The sequence below is a fragment of the Enhydra lutris genome, unplaced genomic scaffold, assembly GCF_002288905.1.
Source record: "Enhydra lutris kenyoni isolate GAN:26980312 unplaced genomic scaffold, ASM228890v2 scaffoldscaffold24, whole genome shotgun sequence".
Taxonomy (NCBI): Eukaryota; Metazoa; Chordata; class Mammalia; order Carnivora; family Mustelidae; genus Enhydra; species Enhydra lutris.
In genome coordinates, this window is record NW_019154108.1 from 636,243 (window position 1) to 663,663 (window position 27,421).

The following is a 27,421-nucleotide window of genomic DNA, read 5'->3' on the forward strand; positions in this document are numbered from 1 at the left end:
CTTCATTTATTTTTTTCCTTTGGTCTGACTGGCATGTCTGAAATTTGATGGTGTGTGTGGTTGTATTTAAGGGTGAGGTACGGAAATGCTGACAGGATGCCTGTGTGCGTGGGCGGGGCTTCACCCACCTCGACTTCCCCCATCTGATTGGCATCAGTAGTGACTGGGGATGGGTCGTTCCACTGAGGACTCCTCGGATCTGTTACCTAAGGAGTGTGTCTTCGCCCTCTGATTTCAGTATGGTCCTCACCGCTGTCCCCGTCAGTGACTGTTGTCTCTGAGTACAAATCCCCTCAGACCCTCTCTCTTCTGAAAGTCAGTCTCTTGTTTTCTGCTGCAACAGGGGAGAGACAGTTGCCTGGTGGAGGGCTGGGGATCTCAAAAAAGTTAACTGTTTCTTCTCTAAACTTTCAAGACCCTTTCCTGATTGGTCCTAGCCAGGAGCACCCACCCTCTATTTTAGACGTATGTGATGTACCCAGTGCCCGAGACATTTCCGAGTCCTGTGGCTCACATCGGCTTGCTTCTCACTGGAGTTTGCCTGCAGAGCCAAGATTCAGTTTTCTCAGATCTGCCCCATCCGTCACCACCCAGCCGTCTATCTCGTCAGTTTCCAGCATTGGTTGACATCTCTTACCTGCCCCCATTTCCTCTTCTGCGTGTCTCGACTTCGTGGGCTTACATTTTTTATTTCCTTGGAGCCATTTTAGAGGGGCTTGGTGGGGAGCAGATATAAAAGCGTGTGTTCCATCTGCCATGCTGTTTTTAAATCCCATTTTTTAAAAAATATTTATTTGACAGAGAGAGAGAGAGAGAGATCACAAGTAGGCAGAGAGGCAGAGAGAGAGAGAGGAGGAAGCAGGCTCCCCGCAGAGCAGAGAGCCCGATGCGGGGCTCAATCCCAGGACCCTGAGATCATGACCTGGGCTGAAGGCAGAGGCTTCACCCACTGAGCCAGCCAGGCGCCCCTAAATCCCATGTTTTTATAAAGCACAAAGTCTGTGTGTATTTGTAGGTGAAAGATGTCTACGCCAGACTTGTCACCGGAGGTCGTCTCTGGCTGTTGAGGTCGTGGTAGTTCTTATCTTCTTGCTGTGTTTCTCAGAGTCATTTATAATAAGATAAAAACTAGAGAACAATTTAAGTAGAATGGCATTATATAGACGTATCAGTCAAGGCATTTTGTATTAGTTTCAAACCCAAGAATTAGGTTAACCCATAGGAAATCGATGTTTAGTTTTTTTCAGGTAAAACAGAGGGTGAGTATCTGCAGTTTTACGTGGTTCCCTCTGAAGTATCTAACACAAGACCGGTCTGAGGAGGCGTAGCCTGGAGAAGGCAGCAGCTGTCCAGAGAGGCCAGGCTGAAGGCCGGGAGAGGGCGCACCGGCCGTGCCAGGAGGGGCGTTCTCTTGGGGTGGCCACTGGGCCATTGCATGTGCTGTTCCCTGACAGTCGTCCTCTCCGGGCCCCCAGGTTGAAGAGACCCGCAAGCTGGACTGTCTGGGGAAACACTGTTCACTGCATCACTCAGTGTTTTCTCTATAAAGATTCGTGGGAAAAGTTTCTCCCAGGTAAATGGCTTGTTTTTTATTTTAGGAACACAGTGTAGTTATGCCAGATTTTACTCGCCCGCTCTTGGAAGAGGAAGCTCCCAGCCACGCTTACGCCATGGTTCTAAGCCGCGCCGTCCTGAAATCTCTACTTGGCTGGATGTGTTGTTGTCTTTGTATTAGTTTCTTTTCTTTCCCTCCCTTCCTCCCTCCCTCTTCCTCCCTCCCTCCCTCCCTCTCTCCCTCCCTCCCCCTTCCTTCCTTCCTTCCTTCCTTCCTTCCTTCCTTCCATTCATTCACTCTTTCTGTATTAGTTTCTTATTGCTGCTCTAACAAAGTACCATAGACTTACTGTCTTAATACAACATAAATTTATCTTCTAGTTCTGGAGGTCCAAAGTCTTAAGTCCGTTTCATGGGGCTAAAATCCAGGTGTCGGCAAGTGTTCCTTCCAGAAGCTCTAGGGGAGAATCCATTTCCTTGTCTGTCCATCTTTTGGAGGCTTCTGACATTTCTCGGCTTGCAACTCCTTCCTCCATCTCCAAAGCCAGCAGCGCAGCTTCTCTCTTCTCTGACGTCTACTTGCACCTTCTCTGTTTGGCTCTGACCCTTTTGCTCCTCCGTATAAAGACTTCTGTGATTACGTTGGGCCCTACCTGGTAATTCTGGGTAGTCACATACGCAGATGCTCTCTCACTGCCTGCCCTGAGTAGATTTTAGTTTATAGAGTGGTTTTAATTTTACAGCAAAATTGAGCTGAGAGGATACAGATTTGCCATATACCTTCTGCCCCCCCCGCCCCCCGCACAGCCTCCTCTGCTATCAACATCCTGCAGCAGAATGGTAAATTTATTATAATTGATGAACTACATTGACATGTCATCATTACTCCACATCCAGGGTTTCTTTCTTTTTTTCCAAAGCAAAGTTTATTTATTTTTATTAATTTCAAAAATTTTTTTTTTAAATTTTATTCATTTGGCAGCTCAAGTACGGGGAGGGATAGAGGGAGAGGGAGAAGCAGGCTCCCCACCGAGCAGGGAGTCTGACTTGGGGCTCCATCCCAGGACCCTGAGAGCATGACCTGGGCTGGAGGCAGACGCTTAACCGACTGAGCCCCCCAGGTGGCCCCCAGGATTTTCAGTAGGTTCCTTCTTGGTGTTGTACATTCTGTGGGTTTGGGCGAACGTATAATGACGTGTATCCATCATTATGGTATCTTACGGAGTATCTTCTCCACCTTAAAAATCCCCTGTGCTCTACCTATCCTCCCCTTTCTCTCCCCAGCCCCTGGCAACCTCCAGTTTTCACCGGCTCCATAGTTGAGCCTTTTCTAAAATGCCGCAGGCTCTGGAACGTGGCCTTTTCAGATGGGTTTCTTTCACTGAATAGTATGAATGTAAGGTTTTTCCATGTCTTTTCATATTTGATAGCTCCTTTCTTTTTAGTGGTGAATAATATTCTTTTGTCTGGACGACCACAGTTTACTTACCCGTTCACCTATTAAAAACCATCTTGGTTGCTTCCAACTTTTGGCAAGTGTGAATAAAGCTACTAAAAACCTCTCCGTGGGACGCCTGGGTGGCCCAGTCGGTTAAGCTGCTGCCTTCGGCTCAGGTCATGGTCCCAGGGTCCTGGGTTCGAGTCCCGCATCGGGGGTCCTTGCTCGGCGGGGAGCCTGCTTCTCCCTCTCCCTCTGCCTGCCTTTGCATGTGTGGGTGCGCTCTCTCTCTCTCTCTCTCTCTCTCTGACAAATAAATAAATAAATAAAATCTAAAAAAAACCAAAACCCTCTTTGTGCAGGTTTTTGTTTGAACATAAATTTTCAGCAACTTTGGATGAATACCAAGGAAAGTGATTGCTGGGTCATACGGTTAGAGTATATTTAGGTGCTTTTGTTTTTTTTTAAAGATTTATTTGTTTATTTAGAGAGAGCACGAGCCTGGGGGAAGGGGCAGAGGGAGACTCTCAAGCAGGCTCCCTGCTGAGTGCTGAGCCTTGGGTCAACACGGGGCTGGATCCCACATGCTGAGACCAGAACCTGAGCCAAAACTAAGAGCCAGAAGCTTAACCCACGGAGCCTCCCAGGGTCCCTGCCCCGAATACATTTAAGTACTGAATGTACTGTTCTGAGTGCACTTTGTGTTATCATTTTTGCTTTTGTTTTTCCTTCTCATTTTGATGCTGTTGTGGTTGTAGTGAGGGAAAAGCTCGTAACCCCCAGGGTCTACTCTGGGTTGGGAAGGTAGAGCGAGCGACCCCTGTCCTTTCCTGCACCTCCCCAGGTTTACTCTGTGTTACGGGTAAGAGAAGCATTTTCTACTGGTCGTGTATTACCTGGGAATGTGGGAATGCATCCTGGAATGCCAGGTAGGTCATGGACTGTCTACCAGGAAAGCCAGAGGGCCCTTCTGGATCCTCCTGATCCTTCTGGATCACAGTTGCTCAGCCTCGTAATGTCAGCAGCTTATTTTCAGTCGCTGAGGGAAGAGTGCCGCCGTAGAGAGAGTAATCTGATGCTAAATGAGTTTTTTTTCCTCTCTCTGGCGAGGGCTAGAGAAAAGCAAATTGGGGCTTTGGATTCTAGGGAGGAAGGACAAGGTTCGGAGTCCCGTGTGCCGGAGATGCTGAGGGCCTTTGGGATGAGCAGGCGTGCGTGTGCACAGGATAGGATCCCTCAGCGGGGAGAGGAGCAGTGGGGGGTGCCTGGGGAGAAGGAGACCTTAGGTCCACTTTTGTTTTCTCTGGATCTTGATCCTCGGCGGGGGGTGGGGGGTTGCACAGAGCCCCTTCCTTCACTCTCGGGCGCAGCTGTCCTGTTCCTGGCACAGCGCACGCTCTTCTCTGGGGCTGCTAGAGAGCGGCGGGATTTGGGTTCTCGACTGTGTCCGGAAGGCCGCTTTGGCATCAAGCTTGCCGGTCCCCACCAGGACTCTTCTCCTATAGGTGCCGCGCGCCACGATCTATACACAAACATGATTTGTCTGATTGTTGCTGTCTGGGCCTGGAACAATTTTAATTAATGGGAAAATGGTCCTCAAAACAGTGATTAGACCTCTTCAGGTACAACAAGATAAAAGCCTGATAATTTGGATGGAGTACTCTTCTTAAATGTCTATTCTGTGCCTGGCAGCCAATGGGAGAGCCAGGCTGTCCCCCACCTGATCCGAGGAGTAATTAAGAGAGGGCTTTTTCTTCCTACCTCTCCCCGCCCTCCCCTCCCCACTGGAGCTTAACAGGTTGGTGGTATAATTTGGAGACTTTAAGGGGTGTCATGCTAGCGGCTTAGGCAAGGGCCCGGCATCTTCTCTCCAGCTCCCCAGACACTGCCCAGCTGGGTTTGAAAATCAGGCAAGTGAGGGGAGGAAGGAGGTGGTAGCAGGCGAGAGAGGTGACGCTTCCCAGCCAAGTTTGAGAGGGGCCTGTGGCCATGAGCGAGCTGGGCAGCCAGAAGAGCAGCGATGGCACCGTGTCTCGCCTCCTCAACGTGGTGGAAAGTGAGCTACAGGCCGGGAGGGAGAAAGGTGACCCTACGGAGAAGCAGCTTCAGGTCGTCCTGGAGGACGCCCCTCTCTGGCAGAGATTCAAGGAAGTCACTAACGAGATGATTGTGACCAAGAATGGCAGGTGAGTTTCTCGGCCGGCCTGCTTGGGCTGGGAGGGCTCTGCTAGGACGGCGAGCCCCCGACTATCGAAGAGGCTGCCCGTCTTCACTCAGAGGCCGCAAGGGCTGATGACGATGCTCAGAAGGACAGTCTTACTCGGCTTTCCCCAGCCAACTTAATTAATTTCCCGAGATCAACGGAGGCGGAGGGTGAAGCCAGCTTGCGAGCGTGTTCGCCGGAGAGATTGCGGGAAGGCAGCCCACGTGGGCCACGCCCCACGGGTTAGGGAGGTTAGCCTGAAATTACTATTATTTTCTGACTCACTGCCTGTCCTGGAGCAGACCTGAGCTCCAGCTCGGTGCAGATGAGGTGGAAGTCAACTTTATTTGGAAGCTGAGTGTTTCCTCTTAAGCACAGCAAACTTGCCAGAAATCCGGGACCAGCTGAAGAAGGGGAACCAAAGGGCAAACGTCATCTCGCTGCCCATCGCTCCCTCGGCTTCCTGGTGTGTGTGTGTGGTGTGTGCTCGTGGGACATTGTGTGTGTGTGTGATGACGTGAGAGCCATGGCAAGGACACTGCCTGAGGCCGTGGTGCGCTGCCTGAGAAGAGAGAAGACGCCTTCTTTTTTCTCAGTGCGGTAAACTAGACATGAGCGGCAACCCATCTCTGCGGGCCTTGCTTGGGTTCTGTGAGGTCCAGACCTGCGCTGTCAGGGTCACGGTGGGAGCTCTCACCCCAGAGGAAACGCACGTGCTCGGCAGACGGTCTCTCTGCCCGCAGCTTGGCCAGCCTGGCTCCCGGCGTTCAGCGGCTGCTCACAGACCCTTTGGCTCGCAAGGTCAAGAAGTACAAAGGTCAGAAGGCGCCTCCGTGTGGCGCGTTTCCGCAGGGCTCCGGTGCGGCCTTCGGGAGAAATTCTGCTACGAGAGAAAAGTTGAGGCCGGCGGGGTTTCTGGCGAGCTTTTGTCCTTGTGCAAAATGCTTCCTTTCCTGATGCCTTGGTTTCCTATTTTCAGATAAAATCCACACTGTAGAAATGAACCATCCCTTGTCTCTCTGGGAGAATTGTGAACTCTAGCGCTTTTGCATGGCATTGAAGAGCTCTGTGAGGGGAAGGTGTGCCAGAAATAAGGGCATTTCAGTACATTGTTATCACTCCTAGTAGAGATAATATCAAACCTGGAATACCAATCAAACGAGCTTGGTATTTCTGTTTTCTGACTCTAAATGGGTCCCCTACTTGTTTCATATATCGGATTTGTTACTTTTAATATTTGCAGTTGTCACGATCTCAGTGCTTATACATTATTTTGGGTAGAAAGAAATAGAAAATACTTTTTTAAAAAGATTTTATTTATTTATTTGACAGAGAGAGCGAGAGAGCACAAGCAGGGGGAACAGTAGAGAGAGAGGGGGAAGCAGGCTCCCCCACTGAGCAGGGAGCCCGATGTGGGGCTCGATCCCAGGACCCCGTGATCATGACCTGAGCCAAAGGCAGAGGCTTAACCATCTGAGCCACTCAGGTGCCCCGAAAATATGTTTTTTTTTAAAGATTTTATTTATTTATTTGACAGACAGAGATCACAAGTAGGCAGAGAGGCAGGCAGAGAGAGGAAGGGAAGCAGGCTCCCCGCTGAGCAGAGAGCCCGATGCGGGGCTCCATCCCAGGACCCTGAGACCATGACCTGAGCCGAAGGCAGAGGCTTTAACCCACTGAGCCACCCAGGCGCCCCGAAAATATGTTTTTAATATCAAAGAATCAGCCCCACATTTCTAGTTGGATTTACTTCCTTTCCTTTTGCAGCTGAATGATGCTGCGGTTGGAGAAGTTCTGTCCAGTAGTAGGCGGGAGCAACTGTGGTTCATCCCTTGTGTTTAGTGGATAGTGTTTGTGCCAACGTCCAGCCTCACACTCTCCGTTTGGCTGTCCAGGCGCCATCTGTGAGAGTATAATAAGCACAATCACCAAGTAAAAATACAGTCCATCTATTCCAATGAGGAAGAAATACAGTTTCTGAAGCCATTTAAGATCCCGGTTAATGATAGGACACACTGGGATGTTCTATCACAATTTAGGAAGAGCTTTCTCTTGCCCGTGTTCACCTATATCGTTTATTCTGTTTATTTAAAATGTAAAATTCTTCCCGTTTAATGTCCTTCGATATTAAATATGTGAAAAATATTCTGTAGAAACGTCTCATTACAGTCAGGTTGGTAGTTGCTGTGCACAGAGGCCCTGCTGCCGTTTCCCTTCTCCGGTGAACTGAATCTTCTCTTAGTTTCCATTATGGTCTCTGAACCCCTTAGGGTCAAGGTTTTGCCAGGAAACAGACAGGTCCCTTTACGCTTCAGATAAAAGAAGGGAGACGCACGTCTAAGAAATAGATGTGTTGATAATGAATGAGGTTGGCCTGAAATTACTCTCAGTCTCTTGTTTTCACAGATTTAAATTGTTAGCAACTTCTTCCTGTTCTCGATACAGAAAGCTCTTGTTTCCGGTCCCTCTTCTCTTACGGGTCTATTCTTGTAGGTCTCCTTTGTACCCACTGTCCTCCGCTTGCAGACCCAACCCGTCTCCTCCAGATGCTTCACCCCTGCCTTTCACACCAACTCCTGAGCCCGGGACACCTGCCCCCGCAGCCCTTCTCTGCGGAGAAGCTTAACACCCGGCTCCGGCCCCTTTCATTCACATAGCCTGCCGCCCCTGTGGGCAGACTCTGGATTTCTAGAAGCATCAGCGGGGGTCATCAGATAGTTCCTGTCCACTATAAGAGCTTGAACTCTGGGAAACAAACTGAGGGCTGCTGGAGGGAAGGGGTCGGGGACGGGTAACTGGGTGAGGGGCGTTAAGGAGGACATGGGAAATGAGGAGCACTGGGGGTTCCACGCAACTGATGAGTCCCCGGATTCCGCCTCCAGAACTAGGAATGCACGATATGTGAATTAACTGATTTTAAATAAAATTAAAAGAAGAGAAAGTTTTGAAATAACATAGGATGGACTGATGGAAGAGTTCAGTTTGGGTTTCAGAAGGAGACCCGTCGGTGCGTGCCAGTAGGAGGCTTACCTCTGACAGGTCGGAGGTGGGAGAGAGAGGGTCCTCCTGCGCATTATCCCCAGAAGCTGGGATCCTGACCACCTTCGTTCTTCCCTCCATCTCTCCTGCCTCCCCCTCTCCCTCCTTTTCTTTCCCTGCTTTCCCCTTCCCTCTTTTTAAATGTGAGTTTGTTTTCCACACAGCAACAGTTGTGACAACCTCCCTTCGCACCCTCTGTAGTGCGTCTGGCTGGCGAATCCTCCCTTTCCTTCCCGTCCTTTGAGCAGCGAACCTGAACTTCGATTGTAGGTTGAAGGGAAGAAACTAATTTGAGGCTCTGAGGCAAATCTGTGAAATCTCTTGCACCTCTTGTTTTCTTTACTAAAACATCTCCACGTTAGTGGAAGATGCTCTGTTTCACAGGTATTTCCATGCAGTTGAATAATTTCGATTCAATTCTGATCGGATTTGCCTCCAGCAGGTTTTCAGAAGTTGGAAGCATCTCGAATGTAACTGAGACGTCCGTTTGTTATCCAAAAATATGCGCTGGGAATGCTAAGTGGGATTTGCTGGGCGATTCAGGGCAGCGAGCTGATGCGGGGACGGGGAGGCGAGAGGGGAGATGGAGCTTGTGCATGGGGCAAATACATTTCCATGCCCTGTAGCCCCAGACACTCCCCCCAGGTTTACGGGCACGATTCCTGAGGGTCCTCTGTGTCTGTGTAACCTGCCTCTGACCCGCTGTTTCGGCCTCTTGCAATTCTGGGAGGGGACAGAGGAAGGTGCTTACGGGAGCGAGTGAGTTTTACCTTCAAACGTCTCTGCTCCCCCCACCTGCAAAAGCTGCCTCCTTCCTGCAGACCTCACTCCTCATAGCCTCCGTCAGCAGCCCTGGCTCTTGAGATCGCCTGTGAGGAAAGCAGAAGCCAGAGACCAGCCTCCTGGCACCACGGCAGGGAGCTCACGGCAGAACCCAGCCACCTGCGGCTCCTCAGGCTTTCGGGCTTTCGGGGAGTGCCTGTTCCTCCTCCATCCATGTCTGCTTTCCTGGCCCTTGCGCTAGCTTGCTCTCCTCCCCCCTTCTCTCTCCTTCCCCACCACTCCCGAATTAGGGGCCAATGTACATGTTTCTCAGCTCCCCAGAGGCGCTGGGGCTTCTCTGTGGTCAGCCGTCCCTTGGAAAGGAAAGAGGAAAAGCTGGCTGGGTTAGATGTGCAGTTCACCCTGGGGGACAAAGCCGGGCACGTGCTGCCCGCGCGTGAGGGCACGGACTCCCCTGGACAGTGCTCCTGCTCCTTGTGATGTGGAGGATGACGTGGACACGAGGCTCAGGGTCTGGACTTGGCCTAGACTTGGGCTGAGCTCCTGCCCCGGTTACCGGACTCGTGGCAAGGTGACAGACCTCCTTGTTCCTTGCTGGGATAATGGAGGTTAAAAAATTCATAGCGTCTCTTAGCTCATTCGTGTGGTGATAAAAGAACAAAAGTATTTTTAAAATAAGTTTTTTTATTTGAGTAGATAGATATGGTGTTATCTGATTTTTAAGTGTATAACATAGTGGTTTGACAAGTTTATACATTATGCTATGCTCACCACAGGTGTAGGTGTGTAACAAAATAGAAATAATCATAAAATTCTTGGTAGACAAGTACTAAAGAGAATAAAGTAATAAACCATTATGTAACTTTTCACAAAGTTTTTTTCCCCCTTTAAGTAGACTCCACACCCAGCATGGAGCCCAATGTGGGGTTTGAACTTACAACCCTGAGATCAAGACCTGAGCTGAGATCAAGAGTCAGACACTTAACCAACTGAGCTACCCAGCCGGCTCCATTCTGTAACTTTTCAGATGTGTCCTAAAATCCAGAGACTATGGTTTCTTTGTTTTATCTTTTTTTCTTTTCTTTTAAAAAGAGTTTTACTGGGATCATTCCTGTGCCGTACAACTCACCCACTGAAAGCGCGTACAATTTGGTGATTTTTGCTATATTCACAGAGTTACACATATATGCTCACAAATCATTTTTTAAACATTTTCATTATCCACAAAAGAAATCCTGCATCTCTAGCCATCATCCCCAAGTCCCCCCATCCTGCTTGGCCCTGGCACCCACTAATCTTTTTCAGTCTCTGGATTTGCCGACTTGGACAGTTTGTGTGAGTGGAATCATGCAATAGGTGGTCCCTTGTGACCCTTTCCCTGAGCGTCGTGTCTTCACGGTTCAGCCGTGCTGGAGCATTTTTATTGCCAAATCATACTTGCTTGTGTACATGGGCCCTGTTTTGTTTACCCATTCATCAGTGGACGGGCACGTGGGCTGTGTCCACTTTCTTTGCGCTTACGAATAACGCTGTTGTGAACATTTGTGTACAAGATTTTGTGTGTTTTCATGTCCCTCGCATGCGTGTGCAGGTGTGGAATTGTGGGGTCACATGGCAGCTCTGTCTGTAACTGGCTGAGGAGCTACCGGACTGTTCTCCAGAGTGGTCCCACCGTTCCGCATCCCCACCAGCTGTGTTCGAGGCTCCTGGTTTCTCTGCAGCCTCAGCAACACTTGCTACTGGCCACTTTTTAACCACAGACGTCCTCGTGAATGGGAAGTGATTCCTCACTGCACTTTTTGGTTTGCATTTCTCTGATGGCTGAGGATGTTGAGAATCTTTTCGTGTGGTCACAGGTTCTTGAGAACATCAGGTGTGGCTCCTGAACATAGCATGAAAGGAGAAAAGCCATGACACATTCCCTTATTCTGGAATTAAAGGTCATGCTACATTCTTTGTGAGACCTAGCATGATACAGCTAGGAGAGCACAAAATGAAAATCAGGTTTCCCCCCTCATTTTGCCTTAGTCACCCTAATCTTCTCTTTCCTCGGTAGTCCTCAATGGTCCAGGCTTATCTGGACCCCAGGACCATGTACTTGCTGTTCTTTTTGTGTGTAGTTGCTTTTATAGAGTCATTTCCGGCGTCTGTAGGGTTCATTTCTTCTCCTTACTTGGTCTTTGCTTACTGTCCCCCTGGACCTGCTAAGATCCATCTAGAGCAGTTTCTCACTCTTAATTCCCCTCTGTGACATCACCCACTGTTGTTCCTTCATAACACTCTTGCAATTTAAAATTATCTTCTACATTTATTTATTTTTTATTATTACTTTTTTTTAACTCTTTTAAAAAAAAAAAAGATTTTATTTATTTATTTGACAGACAGATCACAAGTAGGCAGAGAGGCAGGCAGAGAGAGAGGAAGGGAAGCAGGCTCCCCGCCGAGCAAGGATCTGGACACAGGACTCGATCCCAGGAGCCTGGGATCATGACCAGAGCTGAAGGCAGATGTTTAACCGACTGAGCCGCTCAGGTGCTCCAAATCGTCTCTTCAGTCTTAAGGCAGAATTAAAGGAAACTTCTTAACATTTCATGCCCTGAAGATAACAGCCATGCCACATGCTTGAGGGGCTGTGTCCTTACTTTGCCAGTTAAGTGTATGACGAAGATGCGTTATATGAGCTTTTTTTTTTTTTTTTTTTTACTTTTACATGAACTGCATATCCTTATCAAGAAAACTTACAGTACGTTTTAACTTCATATGTGAAATTACGATTACACATTTCATTCCTGTGTTTTCTTTAAACCAAACCACACTGGACCAAACAACTTCACCATTTCAGAAAAAGCCATAGACCGGAAATCAGACTGTCTCTCCATGTGCCTCACAGGAACGAGCCAGGCTCCCATCGGTGACAGTGACCCAGTGTGGCCTGTGGGGTCATGTCTGATATCTGCTTTGGTGATTCTTGGCAAACGGCATCTGTGCCTTTCAGGGGGCTTCTTCTTTTCTATACTTGGCCAATATTATACTTGAAAATGTTAAAATATGTTGTGGAAGGGAGTAGTTTCGTCGAATACAACGAGAAAGGAATAGATGAGCTCCTTCTGTTGAAGAAAAAACAAAAGAATATGCAAGGGGATGAATTTCGATGCCACATGTAGCTCCCGCGGGGAGGACCATCATTTTCATCTACAGGAAAGTCACCATCATGTCGTGAAGGGACAGGAGGGAGGAGGTGAGTCACACAGCATCAGGCAGGACCTGGACTCGAGATGCAGGTTTCCCGTGGGAGTCGCTTGTAGTTCACGCACTCGCACTCATCCAACCTCCTATTTAGATTTTCTCTCCTTGAGCCAAGACTGGGGGAGGGGAGAGACAACTCTGGGGAGCCGAGGGAGGGAGGGAGCAAGCCGTCAGCATTCCCATCATAATCCCAAGGCCAGGGGCTCTTTTTTTTTTTTTTTAAGATGTTATTGATTCATTTTTGAGAGAGAGCAAGAGAAGTAAAGAACCAGGGGGAGGGGCAGAGGGAGAAACAAACCCCCCGCTGAGCAAGGAGCCCAATGCGGGACATGATCCCGGGACCTTGGGATCATGACCCAAGCCGAAGGCAGACACCCAACAGAGTAAGCCACCCAGGCGCCCCAAGGCCAGGGTCTCCTTGCAAATGACCATGAGCCAGCCCCGCCCTCACTCCCTTGCACATCTCCTGAGTTTTTTTCTCAAAAGCTAAAGATGCTGTACACCTGCACATCTTATGCGTTAACGTTCCTGTGACTCGCCTGGGGACTTTGGAAAAGCACAGCTTCTGATCAAGCAGGTGTAGCATGAGGTCTGAGGTTCTGCATTTTGAATGACCTTCCAGCTGGTTAGGGACCAGCGCTGCTGGCTCAGGGGCCGCTTTAGCAGCAAGTGTCTAGACTCCGTACTGTTGGCTTCTCAGTTCGGGGATTCAGATTTTAAGAAGTATTGACAAGGGGCGCCTGGGTGACTCAGTGGGTTAAGGCCTCTGCTTTCGGCTCAGGTCATGATCCCGGGGTCCTGGGATCGAGCCCCGCATCGGGCTCTCTGCTCGGCGGGGAGCCTGCTTCCTCCTCTCTCTCTGCCTGCCTCTCTGCCTACTTGTGATCTCTGTCAAATAAATAAATAAAATCTTAAAAAAAAAAAAAAGAAGTATTGACAAATAAGCCAGTGTCTCGGGCAATCGGGTTGGGGGGCATGTCTAGTAACCAGGTCTTTTGAGGATAATTTGGAGCAACTTAGTACACTTGGCAAAGGAAAAACAAACCAGAGGGAATGAGATGCCCAGTGAGGGGCCTCTGCAAATGCGTGAGACCAGACTTGCTGGTGCTGTTCTAGAGGGCGGCAGAAGGACCAAGGAGTCCAGGTCGGTGCGTCTTGAGCTCAAATTCCCACAAAACGCTCAGTGAAAGGATGGTTCCACAGTCATATCAGTTCAGTGTGTGCACAGACCCTACCTTTGCAGAGGTTTGTAGAGCGCATTAGTACATTAAAGGCTCTGAGAAGTCATGCAGGGAAGGAATTGGTCTAACCGTAAAGCCCAGTGCTCCCTCACCTCCTTAACCGTGAAACCACCTGCTCCCTGTTCGTGCTATTACAGTCGTTCCACACTGGTGTTCCTTGTGGGGGAAGGACTGGTTTGTGGTGTTAGTGTGGAGACTGATGTGCACCCAGAGGACGTCTTTGAAGAAAGGTCTCTGTGAGAATGTGGCGTCTGATGACATACTTTGGGCTTCAGCCTCCTCTGTCAAATGATGAGATCAGTGGTTTTCGGACGTTAAAACAGAACACAAGGGTTTAAAGTAAAAACCCCAACATGACATGCATTTGTAAGAAGAGGCCCCTGTTGGAATTGGGGCTGCAGGCCTGGGGCATTCTCTGTGCCCCGGGGCACTCCAGGGCAGGTCTCCCGAGAGTGGAGGGACAGCTGGGTGAGGTGCAAGGTGTCCCACACACATTGACATCCCTCCTGTGACTCAGTTTCTGCCTTTCCTTTTAGACGGATGTTCCCTGTCCTCAAGATCAGTGTCACGGGGCTGGACCCCAATGCCATGTACTCCCTCCTGCTGGACTTTGTCCCCACGGACAGTCACCGCTGGAAGTATGTCAACGGGGAGTGGGTGCCGGCGGGCAAGCCAGAGGTCTCCAGCCACAGCTGCGTCTACATCCACCCAGACTCCCCCAACTTCGGGGCCCACTGGATGAAAGCTCCCATCTCCTTCAGCAAAGTCAAGCTCACCAACAGGCTCAATGGAGGCGGGCAGGTACGACCGGGTTGCCCGGCCATGCGGCCGCCCCACAGCACCAATCAAGAAATATCAAGGGTGCATTTAGGCAATTAGAGGGGTCCTCACCGGCCTCTTCTCCCACGGAAGCCAATTACTCCCTGGAGCCCAAATGTGATCGGGAATAAACAGGTCTTAATTGGCGCTCTCAGTTTTAATGGACTTCCTGATGGTAAGAGCGCGGGAGTGTGGCGGTTTCCTTAATCATCGGCCCTGCCGCAGTGCTGTCCTGTGTGCTGCCTTTTTACCCAGCCCGGCGAGGAGATGTCTGTGGGTCCCGGCTCTGTTGTTCTCTCCTCTTTTTGGTGTAAGTGGCGTGTTGGCAGTAGACAAAAACCTTAATAAAAAGCTGCTCCTAAATGAAATAATTGCGGCTTCCAGCGGGGCATTATGATAATTGTCCGTGGAATATCCGAGCGGCTTTGGGTTTTCAGAAAAACAAACAAACCTTAAATAAGGAAGGTTTTATTTAAGGTCTCCAATTAGAGTAAACAAGAATTCGGGGCTTTTGTCCCTCTTTTGTTTTCTCTGGGAAGACTGCGAATGTACCGTGCCAGGCTGTGATTTATGTTAGAAAGCGCGGACGGTCGCCGGGCGGCCGCCCGTGGCTGGGGGAGGGCTGGCAGCCCCCCGCTGTTTGTGCCGGGAGCCTCGGTCCGGTCCTCGCGCCTCCTCGGACTCGCGAGCTTAGCCTGCGGGGCCCGGAGCTCAGGCCTCGGGGAGGAGATGCGCCGTCGCCGCCCCGGCCGCGCGGAAGGTTCCGGGGCTTTACTGAAACAGGACGTTGACCGTGAACAGTTCCTCCGCCGCCGCCTCACGACGTGACCTGCAGTCGGGCTCCGCTGGGTCGCCGAGAGCGGATGCCGGGTGGCGGGCGGTGTCCGGTGCCCTCTGTCCGCAGGCGGTGACCGCGGAGATGTCAGGTCCCCTGTGAAGACCAGGATGTCTGCACGACCACGTCCTCCTGCCCTGCGTTGTTCTGAAAACAGGGAGGGAGTGAAGGAAAGGGCAGAGGGGCCGGGCGGAGAGCGACTCTCCACAACAGCCTTCGGGCCGGCCGTGGTCACCGCGGGCCACCCCTGGCGGGCCGGGCCGGGCTGCAGCGTCCGCGGGCCTCTGTCCTCTGCTTCTCCCGCCCCCACAGATCATGCTGAATTCTCTGCACAAGTACGAGCCGCAGGTGCACATCGTGCGGGTCGGGGGCGCGCATCGGATGGTGGCGAACTGCTCCTTCCCCGAGACCCAGTTCATCGCCGTGACGGCCTATCAGAACGAGGAGGTGCGCGGGCGCGTGCCGGGGGGGGGGGGGGGGGGCCCCGCGCGGGGGGGGGGGGGGCGGCGGGTTTGCAGATCTCCGAGGTCCCGCAGAGACGCGGTTAAACGGCGGGGTCACCCTTCCCACCCGCTCTTGCGGGTCTGCCAGCGGCCGGTGCTTCCCCTGCGGGCCCAGGAAGGTGCGGTCGTGCGCCGCGCGGAAGCCCCAGACGCCCGGGGTCTCCGTCGTCCGGGCCCCGTGTGCCCTCGGCCGCCCCGCGCGGGGAGCTCCTGCCCTTCGAGGCGAGGAGCCAGCCCCGGCCTCTGCCGTTCGCCGGGACGCCACGACCCGGCCCGTCGGCTCACTCGAGAGCGTCCTGGGCCTGCGCGTCCGCAGAAGCGCTGGGGTGGGTCGGATTCTCTCTGACACAACTTAAAAAAAATTCTTTTTAGAATAATACATGTTTATTAAAGAAACGCCCGCGGAATAAATAAATAGCCCAGAAGTATGTTCAGCGAGAAAGAAAAAGAAGTAGAACTGACCTTCCTCTCTGCGTCTCGACCCGCTCCCCGAGGACAAGACACATAAGAGCTTCGAGTGTGCTTTTCTGCGCAGTATTCGCGTCTGTAAACAGACGTGAGAATGTGGACTTCCTCGCATACATCGGCTCATGTCGTACATGTTAGTCTGCAGATTTCTCTTTTTTTCCAGGCGTATCTCTTTTTCTGACGTACCCACAGAGGACATCCGTGTTTCAGGCCATCAGCTGCCCACTGCTGGGTATTAGGCCGTTCACAGTCGTCTCATGGGCTGTTGGAGATAACGCTGCAGGGTGTGCCCCCGGACGTCCACATCCACTGCGGCTGGCTTGCGTGGGTGAACTCCTAGCAATGGCATTGCTCCAGGGAGAGCATGGGTTTAGGTACCCCCACATCGCCCGGCGGAGAGTGTACTCCTCTCAGTGCCCGCACCGTTTCCAGCAGCTTTGATAACCTGTTAGTGAAGAAAACAAAACACACCCCCCCCATACCAAAATAGACCCAGAAGGTGTCTTGTTGCTGCCTTCATCTGCATTTCTTTTTTAGAGGCTTTTAAAGAATTTGGGCTCCTTCCCAGCTTACCGAGTCTGAATCCCCAGGGCTGGTACCTGGGGTCTAGAGTCTCTAAATTCTCCCCAAAGGATTCTGATGAGCACCTGGGCTTGGAAACTACTTAGGGAAGCTACAGGTTAAACTGAGCTGTTGATTGCACTCGGATCACAGATGGGCAGAGAAAATGTAATTTCTTTCCTTTATGTAGTCTGGCCTCTTGGCTGAGCCCCTCTAGCAGCCGGTGGGAACAGAGGTTAAATATTTGATCATTTCAACAGGTGCTGTCTTTGTAGGTGAAAACATGCTGTGTTCAAGATGGCCCACCCTCTCCTGCTTCTCTCCCTTGGAGGGAGTCTGGGTCTTTGAGGGGGTATGGTTTTGCAACTCTGGAGAGTGCATGTTTGTGTGTGTCGGGGTGCTGGAGACCCTGTCCTAGCTGCCCGATGGCCTGTCTCAGCCTTGATTATGCCCTGTGGGAATCAAGCCCAAGAAAACCCAACCTTAGAGCCTCTCTCTGGTGCCAGCACTTTCCTGCTGAGTCGGCACTGATGCACCCAAGAGGGGGCAGGCCTGTGGGTCAGTGCTGGTCTCACTGTGCACCTTGACCTCTCCAGGTTTAGATCAGGAGAAAGACCGGGACAGGTGCATCAGACCCGCCCTCTTCTGATTTCTTCCCCGTTCCTGGGTCAGAAAGAGTGGTGCTTTTATTTAACTTTTCTTCTTTCTACCAGGCCCTTGCTGAAATAAACATTCTTTTCAATGCTTTTTTATTGAGCAAAGATTTGTTGACTAGGACTGCCTGCTGGGAACACCGCGGTGGGCATCACGGGTGTGGGTGCTGTCCTCAAGTCCGTATAGCCCACGGGGAGGGGCCGTTAGCTAATAGACGTTGTATATGGTGGCCGCTGGCTCCGAAGAGGGAAGCCGGCAAAGGCCGTGGATGGAGTGCCAGCGGCTGGGAGCGATACACTGTGTTTCTGTGACCCGAATCACCGAGGAAGTGATCACTGAGACTCAGGGAGTGAGGCTGGACCGTGCTCTCCGGGAGACATGGACTCAAACCTGCATGACTGACTGTGTTCCTGGTGACTTCTTAGAAGAGTAGCTGACGTGAGGGGCGTGTCCAATATGTTTAAAAAAAAGAATGAATAAACGAAAGAAGGAATGCTAGGGTTAGCACTTCAGGCTTTGCACATTCCTAATGCTTTGCCCTTTCTTTGCTCATATCCCGCTGTGTTTCCCATTTTCACCACGGGCTACAGCACAGCACTGTCAGAGACCGTGCATGAGTAATTTCGTGCAGAACTGAGCAAAGAAATGTGGAGAGGGAGAGCAAGAGAGAGGGGTTATTCCAATGTTACAGAAGTTCCCAGATGAAGGTAAAGGGTTCCGTTCATGTGTGTTCCACTTTCACTAACGCTTCTTGTCTTTGTAAACGGAAGATAACAGCTCTCAAAATCAAGTACAACCCTTTTGCCAAAGCCTTCTTGGATGCCAAGGAAAGGTGAGTAGAGAAATTTCAGTAAAATCATATGAGCTGATGTCTGCAAATGTGAGATTTATGCTCGTCTTGGAAGGAACTTGCATTACCTTTGATAGAAATAGGTTTGTGACATTTAATTCCATATTCAACAAACTCCTAATCATCTGTGCCTGGGAGCAGGGCTCCAGGGGAAACTCTAACTGGCAATGTTTGCTCAGCTCTCTTTTATTACTGATTCTTGAAAGTAACATAGGCAGATGTAAAAAAAAAAAATAAGTGATTTTGCGTGTTTTTTTTTTTTTTAAGATTTTATTTATTTATTTGACAGAGAGATCACAAGTAGGCAGAGAGGCAGGCAGAGAGAGAGGGGGGAGCAGGGTCCCTGCTGAGCAGAGAGTCCAATGTGGGACTCCATCCCAGGACCCTGAGACCATGACCTGAGCCGAAGGCAGAGGCTTAACCCACTGAGCCCCCCAGGCTCCCCGTGGTTTAGTTTTAATGATCACTCTGCCCTTCCTCCAATTCTCTCTGAGTGGTACAGTTTCAATAATTTTTTTTTTTAACTACATGTAGCCCAGGAGAGGTGAGTGATTCGTATAAGTAGGTCATAAAGGTGAGAGCTCCTATCTTTCAGGTCTGAGGGAAGACCATTCAGAGACTGCTAGGGATCTCTTCTGGGCCTTTTGGCTAAGATCAAGTGTAGTTTCTGCTCTTGCCAGTTCTGAGACTTCTGGGATGGTGAATGGTGATGCTACCCCTTAGGCTAGTGACTCCCCAGCTTCGTGTTTTCCTTATCCATTCTAGAAAAAAAATAAAAGAACGATATTACCTAATTGACTTTGATTGGTGGACTTTGTCCTGTTAGTATTTGATTTAACTTAATTTCGGAGAACTAAAGCCAAAGGGAAACCTCAGGTGTGAGATGAACAGGACAAGCAGGTCGTCCTGACTTGGGTCCTGGCTCTGCCGTTCCCTGGCTGTTGGTCATGCTGCCTCTCTGAGACCCACTTTTTCCATCTGCTAAGTGGGTCTAGCAGTATTTTCCTGGCAGGGTTATTGGTGGGTCTAGCCTATCCCAGATTTGCCCGTGCCCCAAAGTCCTGCGCAAACCCCAGATGCTGTTGGCGCTGGAGTTCCGTCAGGCAGAAGCAGTGACCACAAGTGAGAGAGACCCAACTAAGTGGGACAGCGGGAAACAGGGCAAATCGGCGTGACCATAGGTCGTGTTCTGAGGGGGATCGCATGCTAGATAAAGCACCCTGGGTGAAGGGGGGAGACATCTGAGACCAAAGGTGTCTGGTTTTCTTATTCCAAGAAAAGGATTGCTTTCCAAAGGGAGCGTGGAGTAGATGTCCCGCTGGACTTGTGTTCTGCTGGACAGCCCGGGCGCACTTCCCTGTGTTCCAGGAGTCACCTCAGAGACGCTCCCGAAGCTGTGTCCGAGAGCCAGCGCGTGGCCTGCTCTCACTGTGAGTCGGGTGAACGCCGGGTGGGGGGTTCCCTGGGGACCCTGGGAGCCACCTCCCACCACACTCAGACCCTTCCTGTCGCAGATGCTCGGGGACTGTTCCACAGCTTCTCTCAAGACTCAGTAGGTTGTTTCTTCCACTCAAGACCAGTGTGTGCCCTTCCAGGATTCCCAGAGAGAACCAATGTTCCTGAGGGGCTGGACCGAAGCTGGGGCGGGAGATAGAGTTCTCAGACTGGACTTTTCATGTCCCAGAGGCTAAGGACTGTCCCAAGTGTATTCTGGGAGTCTCTCCTGACTCTCCACTCTCCACTCTTGGCGGTCTGGCCTGGGTCGGCCCTGTTCTTAGTGTTTGCCCGTTTTCGAGTTGGTTCCCACCACAATGCTTCAGGCAGGCTCTGGCCTTGCCCGTGGGGAGGACTCTGGGTGGCTGACTGGACGGCCACAGGGTGGGGTGAGTGATACACGGCTGGGGACCCTCAGATATTGGGGGTCCCTCACCGGGCGCCAGCCTCCCCATGTCTGGATGGCGGGGGAGACCCCCTGAGGGAGGAAGGCCCTGAAGCTGCAGCGGAGGCCCAGGCCAGTGAGGTCAGGGTGGAAGGTTAACCCTGGCATCGGAGAAACTTGAACGAGAATCGTAGTGGTTCGCTCGCTCGGGCACCTGCTGTCGTCCTGCTCTGGGGTTCTGGGGTTCTCTTCTGGCTCCTTCCCATAAGCCTTGGCACGTGTTCCACTGCAGAGTGGAAAGGGAACAGCTTGCAGAAAAGCACTTAAAAAAAAAAAAAAGGGAAGGAAGAAAGAAAAGCACTTTTTCAAGTGAGCTGGAAAACGAGCCTTTTGTACTAATACTGGCCCCGTGTGCTGAGCCCCACCTGTGCTAAGCTCTTGTGTTGCCATCTTCTCAGCGAATGTCTCCAGCGTGTCAAGGGCGCAGGAGCCTGGTTCTGGGAGACCCCCTGCCTGGCTTTGCCCACTGGACACCTGCATTGAGAACATTTTTGTTTCTTTCTTTCCTATTTGGGTGCCTTTTCTTTCTGTTTCTTGTCTTTTCCATTCAAAAACAAATTTCTGTGAACTGTTGTATAACCTTCCAGAATGTTCTGCAAGATTCTTATGTCAGGCTGTGCTAGCCAGCTCCCCACGTTTTGCTTCCAGAAGCCTCTGGTGGGGGGTGGTGAGGGGAGCCATCGTGGCCCTGGCTGGGAGTGAGAATTGCAGACACCTTCCCCCTGGGCAGAAAGAGACCCTTGTTCCCGTGAAGCACACTAAAGGTTCCCTAGTGGCTGAGGATGACACAGACATCTGACATCCCCGTCTCAGACTAATTTAACTCAAGTGAGTCAGAAGCAACCTAACTTTCTCATTCCCGTAACTTCCTCACTCGAAGGGTCTTTTGCACAGCTCTGTGCCCGCATTCCCCGCGTGGCTTTCCGAGCCTTGAGAGCAGCTGCCGGCCTTGTCCTAAGCAGCCAGCCACGCTGCTGCCGTGGAAGTGGAAGGGGAGGGACAGCGGGGTGGCCTCCGTCTCCCTGGGGCAGACCTTTAGTGTCGCTCACACAGAGGCGCAGTATGTGAAGGGACTGGAGACCTGACTTCTGATGTGCAAGTTCAGGGTCGGTCCGAGCCTTCCTTTTGTCTCTTCCAGTGGGAGGCTGGATCTTTTCCAACCCGGATGGAGTGTGCGCAGCAGGAACTGCCAATTACCAGTATGCTGCCCCCTTGCCTCTGTCTGCGCCCCACACCCACCACGGCTGTGAGCACTACCCTGGCCTCCGGGGGCACCGGCAGGCTCCCTACCCTTCGGCCTACATGCATAGAAACCATTCTCCCTCAGGTGCGTGGTTTTGCTGATGAAGCCCCTGGGGGTGGGGGTGGGGCTGGTAGTAACAAGATGTACCCGAAGGTGGCATCACTTTCATCAATCGTACGCGACAGTTCTGTGTATTGTGTTTCACTGTCTTATTTTACTCACCAGTAGTTGAGCATATAATCCTGACATTATCCGTGTTTTATGATTTTTTCATAAGACCATCTCCTGGTCCCTGATAGGTGTGATGGGCCTCCTCCCAGGCCGCTGGTGGACTCAGCTTTCAAGCTGCGTCTCCAAAGGCCAAGCTGGGGGCCCGGGGTCCTCAGCTCACCGCCTCCCCGTGGCTCCTTTCTGCACTCGTATGCGCGGCTCTGCCCAGGGCGGAGTGGGCCCGGTACCGGAGGGCTCGTAGGAAGGTCTCTGGGAGCTGGGCGACTCTGCAGCCGGACTTGCGCGTGGTTCGGCTGGGGGCGCACAGGGCCGGCCTCGGGCACGCCGGCAGTGCATCTGCTTACTTGCTTACTTGCGGAGCTGCCGCTGGCCTTGGTGCGCTTCCTTCCTCACTGACCCCCACCGAGCCGGCCTTGGCCTTGCAGAAGCCCAGACCCTTGCCTGCTTGTTAGGTATGTGGGGAGGGAGGAAGGGAGAAGGGCAGCCAAGGGCTGATTTCTCATTCAGTGATGGTGCGACAGAGATTTCCTGAGGGCTGACTGTGTGCTGGGTTCTGTGTGCGAGTGGCTTAGACAAACACCCCCTGACAGAGACTCTGGTCTCCTGTGGGGAGAGCGACACGAGACGACAGAGAGGGGTAAGATTGGTGGCAGGGGGCGTGGAGGAGAAGCGTTAAGTTTCCATCCTCCGGGACGCCCTGAGCTGTCTGCAGAGGGCCTTCCCGGTCACCTGCTGTCTGCGTCCCTTCGCATGCTGCTCCCAGCAACCTTGAAAGCCTCTGCCGGGAAGACATAACGTGGAGCTCCGTGGCATCAGAAGGTGGGCGGTGTTCCCACCGCGTCCCTCCTCGGTCCGCACGGAACACAGCTTCCGAGCACCGCTGGGCCAGGCCCTCTTCTAGCTGGCGCTGGTGGGGGGTGCGGACGGGGATGGGGGGACAGTCTCTTGCATGAGGAAGCTCGGGGCTACAGGACGTGGAAATGACAGAGCGGGCGCACCGCACGAGCCGCCCACAGGGGCTCCGGCTGGAGCTGAGATTTGCGGGACGCGCAGAAGGGGAAAGCGCGGCAGTGGGCGGGAGTGAGGGTGGACGGCAGGGGACCCACGAGAGGCCCGGGGCACTCCAGGGAAGAGTGGTGCGGGCAGAAGCACAGCGGGGAGAGGCCCGGGGTGGCTGGGGGCGGGTCTGGACCGGAGGTGGCGGGGGAGGGGAGGGCGCGGGGCTGAGGCTGAAGCGGTTCCAAGGGCCCGGTCCTGAGGGGGCGTGACCGGGCCAGCCGGGCGTAGGCTCCAGAAACTTCCTCCTCGCTCTCCTCTTCCCCCTCCTTCCCTTCCCTCGTGTCTGCGCTGTTCATGCAGACGGAGGCTTGTAGACGCCGTGCTTGCGGGGTTTCGCGTTACTTGGGGTTGCTGAGAAGAGGAAGGGGCTGGTCCTCAGAAATGCCGTCTGGGGCTCCGGCGGGCCCTTCGGCTTGTGTTGAGGAGACGCTGACCTGCCCCTTCTTCAAGGGGAGAGCGCGTGGTGGTGTGCGTCCGGCGGGTCTGGTCACCGGCGGTGGACCGTCCCTCCCCTCCCGGCCTCCTCTATACAGTGGAGAGGACAGGTCGCTGCGGTGACGATTAAAACGTGAGTGCCAGGTGGCCTACGGTGGACACTCGGTGTGTCTGGGAGACCGTGTCTCTTCAGTTTCCCTCCGCAAGTACCCACAAACTCCCGCACCAGTAGCACAGACAGCGGGTGTGTCGCCGTGAGGCGGGTCCTTGGCCGCCGTCTTTGTCTTTTCTCCGCGCTCTGTCAGCTCAACTGTTGTCCTTTCCCCAAAGTGAACTTGATGGAAAGCTCGAGCAGCAACCTGCCGGTGTTCTCCGGAGCGGACAGCTGGACCTCCTTGTCCTCCACGCCGCACACCAGCATCCTGTCCGTCCCGCACACCAGCGGCCCGCTCAACCCAGGGCCTAGGTAGGACCAGCACTGGCAGCTTTGCTCCTCGGGGGTCCTGGGGGTGATGCGGGTGCTGGAGACCCAAGTCCATTCTCCTTCCGACGGTGGCTTCGCTGCGGAGTCCTTGTCCTGACTCTTAAGCCACTGGCAAGTGCAGGGAGCAAGAGGATGGACTTTCCTCTCCCAGAGACGAGGGAGGGGAAAGCACTTGCTCTGCTGTGTGCTTCGGTGGTCGGTTTTTGAAAAGGGAAAAGACTTTATGGCCTGGAGTCGTTTGTCCTGAACCAGCCAGAAATGGTGTGAACTGTGGTGGTGGCAGATAGACACCGACTGTGGGAGGACGGAAGGAGAAAGTGTCAGTAGATACTGAGAATTCAAGATGCTGGGCTGTCCATGTTGTCATAAACCACCCGTCCTACCAGGGGGACAGGCTGTGGGTGTCCGGCCCGCAGCCCAGGTGACAGAGCAGAGTGTAGCACGTAGGAGCCGCGGTGTAACCTGCACACCAGAGACCGGCGTTTTGTTCGGGCTTCTGGAGATGAGGGGAGAGAGGACAGAAAGGGACCTTGGAGTTTGGTGGACGTGGACGTTAGTCCTGGTTCTGTCACATACTGACTTTGTGTCTTCAGGCAGTTTTCTTGGCCTCCCTGAGCTCCAGCATTCTGGTCGCTAAAGCGGAAACAATAGGGGCTGCTCTGGGTCATGAGGAGCCCAGGAGGAGAAAAGGTTCTAAAATACTTTGTGAGCGGTAACGCGCTACAGAAGCGCCAGCTGTACTTTCAACATAGGTGTGCCGATGGTGAGGAGGTCCAGAAAGGGATTCCACGTGGAAAGGTGGGTCTCAGAAGATGTCCGAGGATGTGTGTGGTTTGCTGGTCTAGCAGACGTTAGGAGATCGTAGCGTTTGGGTCTACAGCACGGCTGCTCACGCTCGAAGGAGAGTTAGAACCACTTGGGATGTTGTTAAAATGCAGGATCTGATGCCAGGTCTGGGTTGGAGCCTGCGATTCTGCCCTTTGACAAGCTGTGGGTGTTGTACGCTTGGCCTTGGTGGTTTTGATACTGATGCTGCCTTGGTGCTTGGGGTCCAGCGCTGTGCTGTCCCACGCAGCTGCCCCGGCCGCTGGTGGCCACTGAGCCCTGGAGACGGAGCCGGTCCCGGGCGGGGGGCGGGGGGGGTGTGCTGGAAACACACACACACTAGCTTGAAGATGTAGCAGAAAACAGCATAAAAAGCTCAACTCTTTTTTTTCTCTTTTTACCTCAAAACCATGTTGAAATGACAATATTTTAAATATGTTTGGTTCCATAAAATCTAACTATAAGCCTCATTTTTCTTTTTCTTTCCTTCCTCCCTCCCTCTCTCCCTCCCTCCTTTTCTTCCTTTTTTTATTTTTGTGAAATATGTAGCTACTAGGCAATTTAGTCTTGCAGTTGTGGTCACGTTTTGTATCTATTGGACAGTGCTCGAGTGGGTTATCTAAGGAAAAAGCGTGGATTTGGGTTGTGGTAGGAGGAGAGACAGTGAGCCCTTGAAGATATTAAGTAACCCCATGGCAAGTTCTGTCCTCGATACTTCATGGAAGTCATTTACAGTATCCAAGACATCCGCAAGGCTGGCATTCAAATTCCTGTTTTACCACTGGAGAAACTACAGCTCGGAGGCACTAAAAACGTCCCGAAGGTCACGCACTGAGTGTGTAATGAGCGCACGGCTTTCCCACCGGGCGGGAGGCATCAGGAAGGGGCCCGCCCTGAGCGATGTTGTGGAAACGTCTCTTCTGGAGATCAGGCCTCAAATCCCAGCCAGCCGAGCTGGCGAACACCCAGACAGACAGACAGCCCCAGAGCCTGGCCTTCTGTGGGTTTCCTCTGGCCCCGGGAGGTCTGTAGTCTCTGGACTGGGGCACAGAGCACAGGGTGCATTTCTCCCTCTTGTTCCCTCAGTGGCGTGTTTAACTGACGACCGGCTCCGTAAAGATTTTGCTAGAGGATAGCAAACGTGCCCAGGACTGTCGGCGTGTGCCGAGCCTCTTCTCAGGCAGGGCTGTATCAGAAGAGGTAGGATTCTAACGTCAGGACGTAGGGACGCCGGAAGGCTGAGAGCGTTGGCGTTTATCCCACCCGCTGCAGCAGCAGGCATGTTCGTCTGTGTTCGGGAGCAAAAATTACGATCCACTGGAAAGCTTTACAGAGCCCTGATCCCCGGGCACAGGCCAGATGAGCCGAGTCAGGTGTGTGGCGGCAGGCCCCGGGCATCGGTGTTATTTCGGAACTTGCCTGGTGATTTCCCGGCACAGCTAGGTTTGTGACCAGGACTTGCAAATGGGAGAGGTCCGAGGCGGTGGTCTGGCTCCAGCCTCTCTGCCGGGGAGCAGAGCTGTTGGGTGCAGCCCGGGAGTGCGAGAGTTCATTACAGGCGCCGCCCTTCCTGGGTGCCACGGGCCGGGCATCGCCCGCTCCCCTCTTCCTCCAGTCGCAGCGGCCTCTGATCCCTGTGCCTGAGGGCGACCCCGAGTCTTGAAGGTGAGGGCGGGAGGCCGACCTGGGTCTTCTGACGCCTGTGTGTCCCGGCTACGCCCCGTCAGCCCTCTTACCCGTCTGAGGTCCCCCTCGCAGGCCTGGCCTTCCACATCCGCCCCGCTTTGGCTCTCCCGGCCGTCCACGCAGGCTGCAGGGCGGGGCTCCCCGAGTGAAACGCTGTGTTCAAAATCAAATGTGCCGTGGCAGGGCCGGGGAAATTCAGGTCAGGGCACCTAATTCCATGCTCCTTCCGTGGCGTGTCGCCGCTCGCTTCGGCTGCTCCGCAGAAACAGGGCCATGCTGTGTCAGAGCCAGAAAGCCGTGGCGAGGCCTGGGCCTCCTGGCACAGTGTGCATGCTGGGCAGCTGGCTGGGTCTGCTGGCCGTGTCCTCAGCATTCTGTGTCTGTCTCCGCAGCCCCTACCCGTGCCTGTGGACCATCAGCAACGGCGGTGGGGGTCCTGCCGGGCCTGGCCCAGATGTGCACGCCAGCTCCCCGGGGACATTTCTTCTGGGGAGCCCAGCTGTGACTTCGCCCCTCTCCGCCCAGGCACCCAGTTCAGCGGGTGCCGAGGCTCTGGGGGAGCCCTCGCTGACCAGCATCGCCGTGTCCACCTGGACAGCTGTGGCCTCACATCCCTTCTCAGGCTGGGGTGGCCCGGGGTGTGGGGGACGCCATTCTCCCTCCTCGCTGGATGGGTAGGCTGGATCCTGGGGGGGGTCAGCGGAGAGCCTTGTCTGTATAGAGCATTTAGAAGCCCCACCTCTGTGTCCAGTGAGTTAGACAGCCGCGTCTCCCCACCCAGTGAGTGCAGGGTGCAGGGGTTCCGGGAGGTGCTTTAGTTTGGTGATGCTCCCTGTTTCTTGTCCCACAGCCGTCTTCTCAGCAGCCTGTCGGTGACATGCTCACGTAACTGGGGTTCTCAGGGCACCTCCCTTGGCCCTGCTGCTTACTTTCAGATGATTCTAGAAGGCCTCACTTACTGCTTGCTGTTCCGTGGAGGTGGTGCGAAGCTCTTCGGTGAGCTCCACCTCTCCCTGCACTGCGCCTTCCTGGCCTCGGGCAGCCCTGGGAAGTCTCTGCGGCCCTGGGGTTGCTGCTCGGAGACCAAGAGAGGGTGCAGGCCCCGGAGCGAAGTTCCCGAGAAGAGAGGCCATCGTGTGTTACAGCAGAGCACCTGGAGTTTAGGAAGTGAGATCGTGTCCTTCCCTTGCTCAGAAACCTTCCGTGGCTCACCATTGCCCACAGAACGAAGTCCTGCCCTGACTAGGAGGACCCCCCCCGACCTCCTGGCCTCAGCCCGCGCTCCCAGCTTCAGTTCCCTTCGTCACCCCAGGAGCGGCCGACAT

At 53.1% G+C, this 27,421-nt stretch overlaps 1 protein-coding gene across 1 annotated transcript; it reads left to right on the top strand.

Annotated features, from left to right (window-relative positions):
• Positions 1-4,981: 4,981 nt before the first annotated feature.
• LOC111150888 (T-box 19) lies at positions 4,982-26,774 on the top strand. The gene is made up of 8 exons (XM_022508569.1): positions 4,982-5,178; positions 14,041-14,305; positions 15,471-15,605; positions 18,115-18,176; positions 19,563-19,624; positions 21,272-21,460; positions 23,432-23,567; positions 26,489-26,774. The coding sequence occupies exons 1-8, from the start codon at positions 4,982-4,984 to the stop codon at positions 26,772-26,774; spliced, it is 1,332 nt and encodes a 443-aa protein (XP_022364277.1).
• The last annotated feature ends 647 nt before the right edge of the window (positions 26,775-27,421 follow it).